Genomic DNA, 12,236 nt, shown 5'->3' with positions numbered 1-12,236 from the left:
AAAAATTTTCCTTGTCACTTGAGAGGTGTTTTAACTTTTCTTTCTTCTTTTTAAATCTAGGCTCCTTTGGAGGTATTCGATTATACCTGCAGGAGTTGATTACTATAACCCAGAAGGCTTTACAGTCACAGTCTTGGAAAATGAAAGCCCAGGGCGCAATTGCTATGGCATCAATCGCAAAACAAACAAGCTCTCTAGTACCTCCATATCTGGGAATGATACTGAGTGCTTTGGTGCAAGGCCTGGCTGGAAGAACATGGGCAGGAAAGGTAAGAGAACCATTAGGCTCTGCATCTTTGTATGGGATAGGAATCTGATTGGATATGACTTTGGCTTATTTTTACAGCCAGGTTTTCTAGCTAGTGGAAGATTTTTTTCTGATTATGGCATTTTATATCAAAATATGTTTCATCCCATATGTTCTTGAATAAAGCATAGTAATTTTGGAGATTGAAATACTTTATATATTCAGTCTTACAAGTTACTTCTTAAACCAGGTCATCATTTTGTGGCCACTGACCTTCAGTAGAGCCAGAATTGGCCATATTGGTCTGCTTCTAATCCTGGCACCAAAGATGCTCATTTCTGGAGCTTGAGAATTGGAAACCTTTTATACAATGGCTAGAGAAAGATATGTATATTGAGTGTTCCATGTGGAACATGAGATTGGGGCAATATTTGTACTCTTATTTTGTAAAGGTCCCTAGTGGCCACCACAGTATTGTCGTCATAATAGTGCATTGCCTGGTGACCTTGGTTACAAGTTCTTGAGCCTTTATGAATTAGAGATTCATAGTTTGGGTAGAATTCAGTGATGTTCATAAATGCATATGTTAGTTTTTGCCATGGTGGTTATAAAATACTCAATGAGGTGATTGTAGTCATATTGCAAAGAATGTGACATATAGGTTTAATAGTATGTCTTCATCCTTAACTTACCAGGAAGAACTACTAAAAGCCATTGCCTGTGTGGTGACAGCTTGCAGGTAAATGTTCTTTTAATGAACATACCATTTCTTAATGTGAAACTTAAAGCTGTAGCGTTTCTTAACTATTCTCATGTTTTTGTATGGATCCTGTAGTACAGAGTTGGAAAAGTCTGTGCCAAATCAACCCACCCCAAATGAAATTCTTCAGGCTGTCTTGAAGGAGTGTTGCAAAGAGAATCTCAAATACAAGATTGTAGCAATCAGCTGTGCAGCTGATGTTTTGAAAGCCACCAAAGAAGACAGATTCCGGGAATTTTCTGACATTGTCATACCCCTCATCAAGAAGGTAATTGCTACCTATATCATCCTAGGTTTTCTTCTGTCTTGGTAATGTGTTTTTATTAGGACAAGTTTATCAGTAAAGTAGCAGAAAATTTCCAAAATATTACAACCTCAAACAGAGGGAAGTTTGTCTTGATAGTTGGATCCCCTTTAGGGATCATATTTCTTATACATTATCCTCATGGTCTATGGTTTATCTGGGTCTCTGGCAGACGGCAGAGGAGATGAAGTTAGGGTCATAGTAAGTATATAATTCCTCTCAAGAAAAGTTATGGAAACGGAAACATATCACTTTGATTCATGTTCCCTTGGCCAACACTTAGCCCATAGCCCCATTTAGCAGCTGATGAGACTAGGAAAGGTAATTTTTCATATGGGTACCCTTTTTCCTCCTGTGGGAGGAGGGAGAGAATACCTATATAATGAACAGCTTCTGCCGTAATAAACTCTACCTTGCTGGCATGTACAGATGCCAAGTAATCATTTAGTATGAAGACAAGGAGTATTGTGTGTTGTGTAGTTTACCTCTGTGTTGTCTTGGGGAAACTTTGGTTGAAAAAAATATGACTGGCTTAGTTTGGAAACTGAAGTACTTTTTTTTTTTAATTGGGTATCATACAGAAAGAGGGATATAGTTGGTCTATTTGTTTTGGTTATTTTTGAGACAGGCTCTTTTTATTATGTAGTGATGGCTGTCCTGAACTGAGCATGTAGCTATGTAGACCAGGATAGCCTGGAACTCACAGAGATCCACCTGCCTTCGCCTCCTGAGTGCTGGGATTAAAGGCGTGTACCACCACTTTTGGCCTGATCTACTTATTTTTAAAGCATGAAATATTATTTCTTGTTTTGCTTCTAATTCCTATTTTTTTTTTACTAATAAGGCTTTTTAGGTATTTCTGTAATAATGTATGGGTTTTAGAGATTTGTATATTAAGTGGATTATATTGTACCTGCTTAGATATAATAGGATAAAAGGGTAGATTATTGATTCTACTCTGAATAAAAGGGAAAAACTATAACTAATATAAGAAGCTATATACAAGGGCTGGAGAGATGGCTCAGCGGTTATGAGCATTGCTTGCTCTTCCAAAGGTCCTGAGTTCAATTCCCAGCAACCACATGGTGGCTCACAACCATCTGTAATGAGATCTGGTGCCCTCTTCTGGCCTGCAGGCATACATGCCAGATAGAATATTGTATACATAATAAATAAATAAATATTTTTTTTTAAAAGAAACTATATACAATAGGAAATAAGTACATCAACAATGTCTTGTCCATTTGTATTTGACAAATTTAGAGAAAATACTTCAATATCTATTCTATCTTGGTGAGTCCAAAGTCTTTCCATCATAACTTGCTTTCTGCATCTGGTGAACTATAACTATCTAATTTCTAACTTCCTCAGAGACCCAAGAAGGAAATAATAACTGTGAGTAAGCAGGAAGTGCAAGCAAAACGGCCTCCAAAATATGTGAGAAATGACAGAAACAGCTGGCTGCCTGGGCAGTCACTCAAAGTTCCTCTGCAACATGGGGCATCCATCTTTGGCCTATAGGCCTAGCAAATCTGATAGACTTTTCTGTGAAGCAGGATGTTCTGTAGGGCTGTCCTTCCTTGCCTTGACAATGTTTGGGAGTCACTTTCTTTTGTGTTATACTTGTCCAGTTAGGACAGCATACTGACAACAGTCCATGCAAGGACATTTTCTTGCCCAGTGGCTTACTTTTACCACAAAGAAAGTAAACTCCATATGGAGCTTTTCAATGCTCATAATCTTCTCTGAAGTAGATTGGTGCTGCCAGGAATAGACATGTCTCATTGTCATAAAAAGGAGCCTATGCTATTAAAACATCGTAAATGCTATATTCTGTAGATCTCTGAAGTGTTTGAAGATGACCTGTCTATCTAAAATATATCTTTGTTTGACCCTGAAAGCATACCTAATGTAACTATAAATTCTATTATAATAGATGACTAATTACTGACCTGTATTTCCTTATTATCCTAAAAATCTGGTAATAATAGTTTTCAAAGACTAGAAATTTGCATTACATTGTTAAAGCAGCTGTATGGGTACAATTCCTTGAACAAGATTAGAAATGTATGTATAGTATGTTCTAACCAAATTAATCTCAAATTTGAATCAATATACAAAATTTGTATATATTATATAAAAATTCAATCCATTGTAAAACTTTTAAAGCTAGTAGTTGTTCTTAAACATAGATTCAACAATCTTACCTTTTTATCTTACCATATCTATATCCTCCACTTTTTCTTTTCAGAGTAAATTCAATAATCTACCCTTTTATCCTATCTATATTCCTTTTTTTCTTTTCAAAACAAGAACCTTGAATCTAATTTCCCTTTGTTTAGCTTTTTCCCTGACCATTATCTATAATAACTTGAAATCAGCAGTGTAAAAAAAGACAGATATCCATAATCCATTTTTTTTTTTTTTTGGAGAATGTGGGTGTAATTTTCTAGGCTACTTCCTACTTATCAGGGGCACTGATAATCTTATGGGGACCTAAAGAAAATTTAGGATTATGATCAAGTCCTGACTAAAGTATTCTGTGATGCTTGATCTTGAAAGTGGTCTTGAAACTGTTCTGGATGTAGAACTCAGAGGAAACAGCAACAGAGGTGCTCTGAAGTGTTGGATCATCTGGGCCATTCATTCCTATCAGTGATTTTTCAGAGGATCTTCCTTGATCAAACCTTATTTTTCTTAACCCAGAATGAATCCACAGCCTCTCATTTCCTGTGGGGGAGGGGGGAAAGGAAAACCTCTTCTCCAAAGTTGTCTATCCTTTGACTTAAATTCTGAAGTCAAGGCGTTTTCAAAAAAATATAGGTTGGATTAATCCAGCTGCATTTACAATCAAATGTCTTCTTAACAACTGTTGCTCCTCCCCTAGCAGCTAAACAAGTCAGTGATGGCACAGTAACATACAATCCAGATTCTATTTAAACTCTATTTCTTTTATTTTTATTTTAATTTTTTGTTTTTTGAGACAAGGTTTCTCTGTATTTTTGGCTGTCCTGGAACTCACCTCTAGACCAGGCTGTCCTCAAACTCACAGAGATATGCCTGCCTCTGCCTCCCAAGTGCTGGGATTAAAGACTTGTGCCCCCACTCCCGACTACTCTCTTTCTTTTTTTAAAAGGACTTTTTCTAAACTTTTTCTTTTCTCTCCCAAGCCTACACATATTTTTAAATATACTCTAAACTGTTTAGAGGTTTTGGGTTTTTTTTTTTTTTGGTCTTAATCTGCCTTTACTGTATATCTCTTATCTTTTTCTGACCACATGAATTTTTAATCTGCTCAGCAATATGGCTAGGATTAAAGCTGCAGCTTTAGTGGCTGGCTCTACCCCATTCCTTAGCCTTTTTTTTTTTTTTGGAGTGTCTAGCTTCATGGTGGAGGTACTGGTGGAAGCCAGATTTATTGCTACAACTCTGTGTAGTTTCTAGGTCCATGCCACCACCAAGAAACATGCCACTGGCTGCTTGTAAACACCATATAAGTATTTAATGGCATTGCCTCTTTAAAAGAACTGCAAGGTTTTTGCTGCTAACACTAAGTCAGGAAGTCATCTTTTTAAAGGAACCATGCCTCTGCTTGCCGCCAGCACACAGCCTACTGTGGTCAGGACAGCCACTGAAACTGCTCTTGACTCTGTTCTTGTCTGTCTAGAATTCTTTTTAAAAAGTTTTCTCAGACTTTATGTGGAAATTCTTTCCAAACATTTGGGTGCCATTTGTAGCACGACTAATGAAATCCCAGAGACAGAAATTGGGATTCTACCTGAAGACCAGGAAAGCAAACCAGCCAGCTGTTGGTTCTTACTTCAGCCTCAGTCCGAAAATAATGACTCTGCCTCCAGGAAACCTCAGAATGAGACTGTGTGTTGTGAGAGCTGTCTCCTCCTGTCTTATATTCCTCTCTAGTGCTGAGATTAAAGGCCTGCACTTCTACGCCAGGTTTCTATGGCAAACTAGTGTGGCTACTGGGATTAAAGGACCACTGCCTGGTCTGTAAGACTGATCAGTGTGGCTGTTTTACTCTCTGAAGTTCAGACAAATGAAATATCACATCTGCTAGCTGATTACACCTGCTAGCTGATTTCAAGGGTTTGTGTTTGGAACATTGTCAAGTTCTTTCCATCTTTAATTCTCTTGATTCAAATGCAGGTCTTTTTAGGTTATGCTCAAAATAGTACATATATAGCTTTTCTATTTTCATTTTCAAATATTTTGAAAGTATTTCTCAAATTTATTAGAAATGTATGCTCTTAGTACAAACAGAAGAACTCATGGTAAAGAACTTAGCATTTAGTCCTTGGTCAGTATCTTCTGCTCTACACTCTGATTGTTTAATAAGTGTAACCTTGAAGAAGGAAATACTAGAATTTTCTTTCCTTTTCTTTGAATTGTCCTAGAACTCACTTGAAAGCATGGGAGTCCGGAGCAGCAAAGCTGAAGATGAAGGTGATAAGGAAAGAGAGCTGCAGCTGGAGTCTCTGCTGGGCGCCTTCGAGAGCCTGGGCAAAGCATGGCCCAGAAACCCAGAAACTCAACGTAAGCACCAGAACACAGTACTTGTACAAGTGCTGTAGCCAAAAGTCACTTAGCAAGAACACAGAGTTTCTGCATTGCTTAGTAATAACACTTATATAGTCCAAATATTAATAGTGAGAATTATCATATACCTATTTTATTCTTACATCAGCAAATAAGTACATGGATCGCTGTATTATTGAGAGATACTTTAAGAAAGTATCACAGGGGGCTGGAAAGATAGCTAACCCACTGGCTACTCTTTTGGAGGACCCGATGAGTTTGATTCCTAGCACCCACATGTTGGCTCACAACCATCTATAACTCCTGTCCCAGGGCATCCAGGAGCATCAGGTACCCATGTAGTGCACAGATAGACATGTGGAAAAAACACTGACATACAAAATAAGATAAAAGTAAAATATATTTTTAGAACCAAAATATCACAAACCGTAAGGCTTAAACAACAGAATTTTTTTTTTCTAATTTTGATGGATAAAATTTCAAGATCAAGTTGTTGATAGGGTTGACTTTTTCTGAGATTTCTCTCTACTTAGCTTTTGAATGGTTACCTTTCTCTCTGTTGCTGTGTCCTGATCTCTTGTAAGGGGATTGGATTAGGATCTACCCATACGGTTTCTTTAAATATTGTCTTTTAGTATAATACAAGAATGTTAGGGGATACAATTGAATTCATAGCAATCATGATGCATTTTATGTAGATATTTGACTATAAAGGAGTTTTTTACTCTTGATTATGTCCATAACTCTTTTCTGAGAAGCCTAAAGTGTTAGAATTCCTTCCTCACAAAATTGCTAGACTTGCTAGCAAGTCCATAGTAAGTAAGTGATAACTGTTTTATTGAGAAACTCATGGCAGAGATTTTCAGAATTAAATATATATTTTTCAAAGGATTAAGAAATAAGCCATGATTATTGATTCAAGTCATAGTTACAGCCCATTGACAAGACCTTAAATTTGAGCAGATGCTAAATACTTTGTCTTGTTCTGAGAACTACACTCTGTCCCAATGAATATCTCTGTACTAATTATTTATATATGTTAACTGAAGTATGATATTTCCTTTGAGCCTGTTGGTCCCATTTATCCCAGGGTAGGTATGAATATGGCCCAACATATTGAAGATGATGTCACATTGCCGTATCAGAAGTTTGGAGAGCCTTATTCTAAGCCTTTAAAACCAGCTCCTATCAATTTTTTATTTTTTGTTGAGTTTTTGCTCTTATTTGTTAGTATAATATTGTGTGATTATGGAAATACTTGTGATAGGGTCTAGTTTATGATAAAAGACTACTGACTGTTAATAATCCCATAGTTGGCAGAGGAATCTAGGGGGTTCTCAAGGGTTCTGCACTTTTTTATTTCATTAAGGAAATTTACAAAGGAAGGGAAGTGTGGCTAATCTGCTACCTCTATTCTGTGGAAGACAAAATGCCTTAATAGCAAGCTGTTAGAGCAGACGTGTGTGTGTGTGTGTGTGCGCGCGTGTGTGTAGGGGGCTCTAATCAAGGAAATTTTCTTGGTAATTAGATATAAAATCCTACCAAGAATTTGGGGGAAATTCCGTGTCCTTTATTAAAGGCATTTATTGTCCCTCACTTTCCTCCACTTTTTCTTTTAATGCTTCATTTTTTTCTCTGTCCCTCCTTTGTTATCTTTTCCCTTTTTACTTATTCCCTCCTCTGTCCCACTTCATCTTTTTCCCAGGTTGTTATCGCCAGGAGCTGTGCAAACTGATGTGTGAACAGCTAAGACTCAGCACGTGGAAAGTGCAGCTAGGTGTACTCCAGTCGATGAACGCCTTTTTCCAGGGGTAATTTGCTTCATGATTCAGGTTTTTATTTTATTTCCCTATTGAATGGAATTCTTAACATTTCACATTTTTTATTGAAAATAGATTCTTTTCTCATACAATATATCCTGATTATATTTCTCTCCTTCTACTCCTCCCAGTTCCTCCTTGTTTCCCTCCTCTTGGATCTGTTCCCTCTGTCTCTCATTATAAAAGAACAGGCTTTCTAACAGATAGCCACCAAAAGTGGCAAAGCAAAAACTATCATATCAGTGTTGTACATGGCAACCCAACAGGAGGAAAAGAGTCCCAAGAGCCGTCACAAGATTTAGAGACCCACTCATTCTCACAGTCAGGAGTCCCATAAAATACTAAGCTAAGAGCTATAATATATACACAAAGGACCTGGTGTAGACCCATGCAGATCTGGTGCATGCTACTTCAGGCTCTGTGAGCCCATATATGCCTTGCTTAGTTGATTCAGAGGGCTTTGTCCTCCTGGTGTTCGTCATCTCTGGCTCTTATAGTCTTTCCACCTCTTCTTCCAAGGATGTTCTGAAGGAAGGGATTTGATGTAGACCTCTCATTTAGAGTCAATCTCTCCCACCTCTCTCCCTCTTTCTCCTATCTGTGAGTCTCTGCATCTGTTCTCATCTACATCTGGAGGAAGCATCTCTAATGATGATTGGATAAGGCATTGATCTATGAGTATAACAATATCATTAGGAGTCATTATATTTTTTAATAATACTTTTTCTTTTTAGACCAGTGTTTGGTTTTACCCTAGGTCTCTGGGCTACCTAGTTTCTGGTTCTTGGCTACCTAGCAGTGTTAGGTATGGATTCCTTCTCATGGAATGGGCCTTCAGTCAGATCAGGCACTGGTTGACTGCTCACCCAACTTCTGTACACTAGTGTAGTTTGCAAGCAGGACAGAGTGTAGGGCAAAGGTTTTTGACTGGGTTGGTGTCCACATTTCTGTGTTGGGACCTTTTGATACCAAAGAGACCAGAATGTTGGGGTGAAGGCTCCATGTAGACAACCAGCTTGACATCTCCGTGTTGTATGAGTGTGTTGTTGTCCTGGGCAATGGAGCCCCACTATCAGTTTGTAGAGAGCAACCCTTTGTCTTAGTAACAGCCTGGGTTGTTTGAGGATTTCCTTGGAACCCCCTTCTTGACCAACAGCTCATTTGAATGCAGCCCAGCCCCATAAACCTCACCTGGCTACAAGCGATGGCCAATTGAGACTCCTTTTCCCCCATTACTAAGAGTCGTCATTATAGCCGGGCGGTGGTAGCACACGCCTTTAATCCCAGCACTCAGGAGGCAGAGGCAGGCAGATCTCTGGGAGTTTGAGGTCAGCCTGGTCTACGAGAGCTAGTTCTGGGACAGGCACCAAAGCTACAGAGAAACCCTGTCTCGAAAAACCAAAAAAAAAAAAAAAAAGAGTTGTCATTATGATCACATTCATAGATTCCTGGAAGTTTTCACTGTACTAGGTTTCCACCCCACCCCGCCCCACAAATTGTTCCCCAGATCCAGCCATAACTGTCCACCTTCTTTCCCTCTACCCCATCTTCTCCACACCTTGTTGTTCCCTGTCCCCTCCCCACCTGCCCCCAGTTTGCCTTTAAAATCTATTTTCTCCTCCCAGGAAGCTTCATGCATATCCCCCTTTATTCCTCCTCTTTATCTGACCTCTTTGGGTCTGTGGATTATATCTTGATTATCATTTATTTAACAGCTAATATCCACATATAAGTGAATATATACCATATTTATCTTTCTAGGTCTGGGTTGCTTTAGTCAGGATAATTTTTTGTAATTCTGTCCATTTACCTATACATTTCATAGTGTTTTATTTTTTTAACAGCGGAATAATACTGCATTGTGTACATTTACACAGTCTTATAATTAATGTAGACACTACTAGTTTATGAAATAACATGATAAAGTGATATGTACAGATAGAAGTTGTGCTAGGAAGGTGTTAAACTTTTTTTATGATTAACATGTATCACTTTTATGTTTCTAGGTTAATGCTTTTGGAAGAAGAACATGCAGATTCTGAAGCTCTGGCTGAAATTCTTCTTGAAACTTGTAAATCAATTACTTATTCTTTAGGTGAGTGACTAACCAGAACTTGAATAGTTTTTTTGTTGCTATTGTTTATTTTGTTTTTGGTGCTGGTACTGGTGGTCAGGCATAGTCCTTCATTCATGCTACTAGGCAGGCACTCTATCACTGAGCTACATCCTCGCCTCTTTTTGTTTTGAGTCAGGGGCTCTATGCTGCCTAGGCTGGGATCAAATTTATAGCTTTAGTCACCCAGGTAGCTAGGATTATAGAGACACTGTGACCGGCAATTCTTACAAAGGAAAGCATTTAATTGGAACTGGCTTATAGTTCAGAGGTTTAGTCCATTATCATCATAGTGGAAAACAGCAGTGTGCAGACAGACATGGTTCTGGAGAGGTAGCTGAGAATTCTACATCTTCATCCACAGGCAGAAGAAGGAGACTGAGTACCACTCTGGGCTTAGCTTGAGTGTATGAGACCTCAATGCCGGCCCCCATAGTGACACACTTTCTCCAGCAAGGTCACAGCTACTCCAACAAGGTCTTATATTCTAATAGTGCCACTCCCTGTGGCCCAAACATTCAAACACATGAGTCTGTGGGGGCCATTCCTATTCAGACCACTACAGTCACCACACATGACTTAAGTAACCCTGATTTTAAAACTAAGGAGCTGAGTCTCCGCTGTGGGAGCACATTCTGCTCCTTCAGCCAATAGCCTTTAAGATACCAGCCCACTTGGACGTGGTCTCTCATAGTTTAAAAAGCAGTGGGAACCATGTGCCTGCTCTCTCTTAAATCCAGCAACCAGAACAGGAGCCGTCCAGGCTGGCCTCGAACTCACTGAGATCCTCCTGCCTCTGCCTCCAAAGTACTGGGATTAAAGGCATACACCACTATGTTGGGCCTTTATAGTTTCTTTTCAACTGGTACACTCCTTCAGCCTTTCTTTCTCTTACATATACTCATAATTTTGAAGGCTAAAACCTTCCCTTCTCTTTTTTTTAGAAAAAAAATAGTTCTCATTTGGTTTTTGTTTTTGTTTTTTTGTTTTTGACATTTCTTCAGGCTTGGATCTAGCTTATGAGTTCTGAAGCTAATATGTTTTTCCTCATATCAAGAGGCATGCAGTGTTAACAGCTTTCTTGATTTTTCAATGTTAATTTTGTTTACCAAATCAATGTACTATGGTTTTCCTCTCTATTATCATTCTTACTTTTCCTCATGTCTAACAGTATACTTTAAGGTCATTAAAATAATCTCCTCTTCAGAACTGCATCTATTAAACAGTTTATGAGAAGACACTATATGATCTTGTAAATATATTTCTCTTCAAAGTTTATTCTTTAGCTTTTGCATGCATTGGTGATTCTTCTCTGAGCCAGTTTTTTTCTGTTTTTTTTTTTTCAACTCTAGTCCTTTCTCCACAATAATTGTTTGGTAGTTGGTATTTTTTTTTTGAACAAGATTCTTCTTTTTCTATTTATTTATTTATGCATCATTAACTGGTATTGATTCATACCACTCCCATCATCCCACAAAACTCTTAATGTTTTAAAATTGATTTTTTTTTTTAGGATTTTTTAAAGTTATGTGTATATACAAAGAGTATTAGTGTCCACAGAGGCCAGAGGTGTTAGGTTCTTATGGAACTGAAGTTACAGGCTATTGTGAGCTGCCAGTGTGGGTGCTGTGACTTGAACACTGGGCCTCTGTATGAGGATTACATGGTGCTGAGCCATCTCTCCAGCCTTGTTTCCTTTCATTAATTAGTTTGTTATTTACTTGTCTTAGCGGTTGCTAATGGAAGTGCCTTCAAGCTGATTCCCTTGTCTTTTAAGTGGGCCACTGTTCGTTTTTGCAGTACTTCTCTAGATTTTGATGCATACTAATTTTGGATAGGCATTTTCTCCAAAAATTCAGTGCCTTTTGTGAAAGAGTGTGTATCAAAAAAGATTGTTTTAGTTGTAATTCTTGAAAGTAGCATGCTTTTGTGGATATAGAGCTAGAAACTAAAAAAAATTGTCTTTTCAGGTGTCTAGTATCCCTTGATGATGATCTTTGAAATCATCATCTCTGAGGATCATTGAAATCAAATACTGTCTTACGTGGTGGGGACTGTTTGTTTGGGATAGTATCTTTTGATCTCCCACATCTAAGATGGGTCTTTTAAATATTACCACTTAGGGCTAGTATATTTGGCTCTCTATATTTGGCGGTCTACTGTGCCTTGAAATAATAAATGAAGAAATGTAGCTTAAGTATTTGATAATAATTGGCAAATAGAAGTTTACTTCAAAAGTGAATTCACAGAGTTTTAACTTTTCATGTTTCAGTAACATGAATTTAATCTTGGGAGTTCTGCCTTTGAAATATACTTATGATTGCATATGTTTCTTCTTAGAAAATAAGACTTACTCATCTGTGAGAACAGAAGCTTTATCTGTGGTAGAATTACTGCTTAAGAAACTTGAAGGTGAGTTATGATTAGAACACCAAAGA

General features: G+C 38.0%; 1 protein-coding gene across 4 annotated transcripts in view; it reads left to right on the top strand.

The window, feature by feature from the left end:
* Positions 1-12,236, top strand: part of Ecpas (Ecm29 proteasome adaptor and scaffold) — a 121,461-nt gene that overhangs the window by 107,883 nt on the left and 1,342 nt on the right. For all 4 annotated transcript variants that reach the window (XM_041656915.1, XM_041656914.1, XM_041656912.1 and 1 more), the window contains 7 exons: positions 61-269; positions 943-986; positions 1,083-1,275; positions 5,724-5,862; positions 7,571-7,676; positions 9,692-9,780; positions 12,139-12,210. In XM_041656915.1, the coding sequence (XP_041512849.1) occupies positions 61-269; positions 943-986; positions 1,083-1,275; positions 5,724-5,862; positions 7,571-7,676; positions 9,692-9,780; positions 12,139-12,210 (852 nt within the window). The remainder of the gene's footprint in view (positions 1-60; positions 270-942; positions 987-1,082; positions 1,276-5,723; positions 5,863-7,570; positions 7,677-9,691; positions 9,781-12,138; positions 12,211-12,236) is intronic.

This window comes from Microtus oregoni, unplaced genomic scaffold, assembly GCF_018167655.1.
Source record: "Microtus oregoni isolate MIOR12 unplaced genomic scaffold, Mior012 000008F_ref0000371, whole genome shotgun sequence".
Lineage (NCBI taxonomy): Eukaryota > Metazoa > Chordata > Mammalia > Rodentia > Cricetidae > Microtus > Microtus oregoni.
This window is presented reverse-complemented; position numbering and strand designations above follow the sequence as displayed.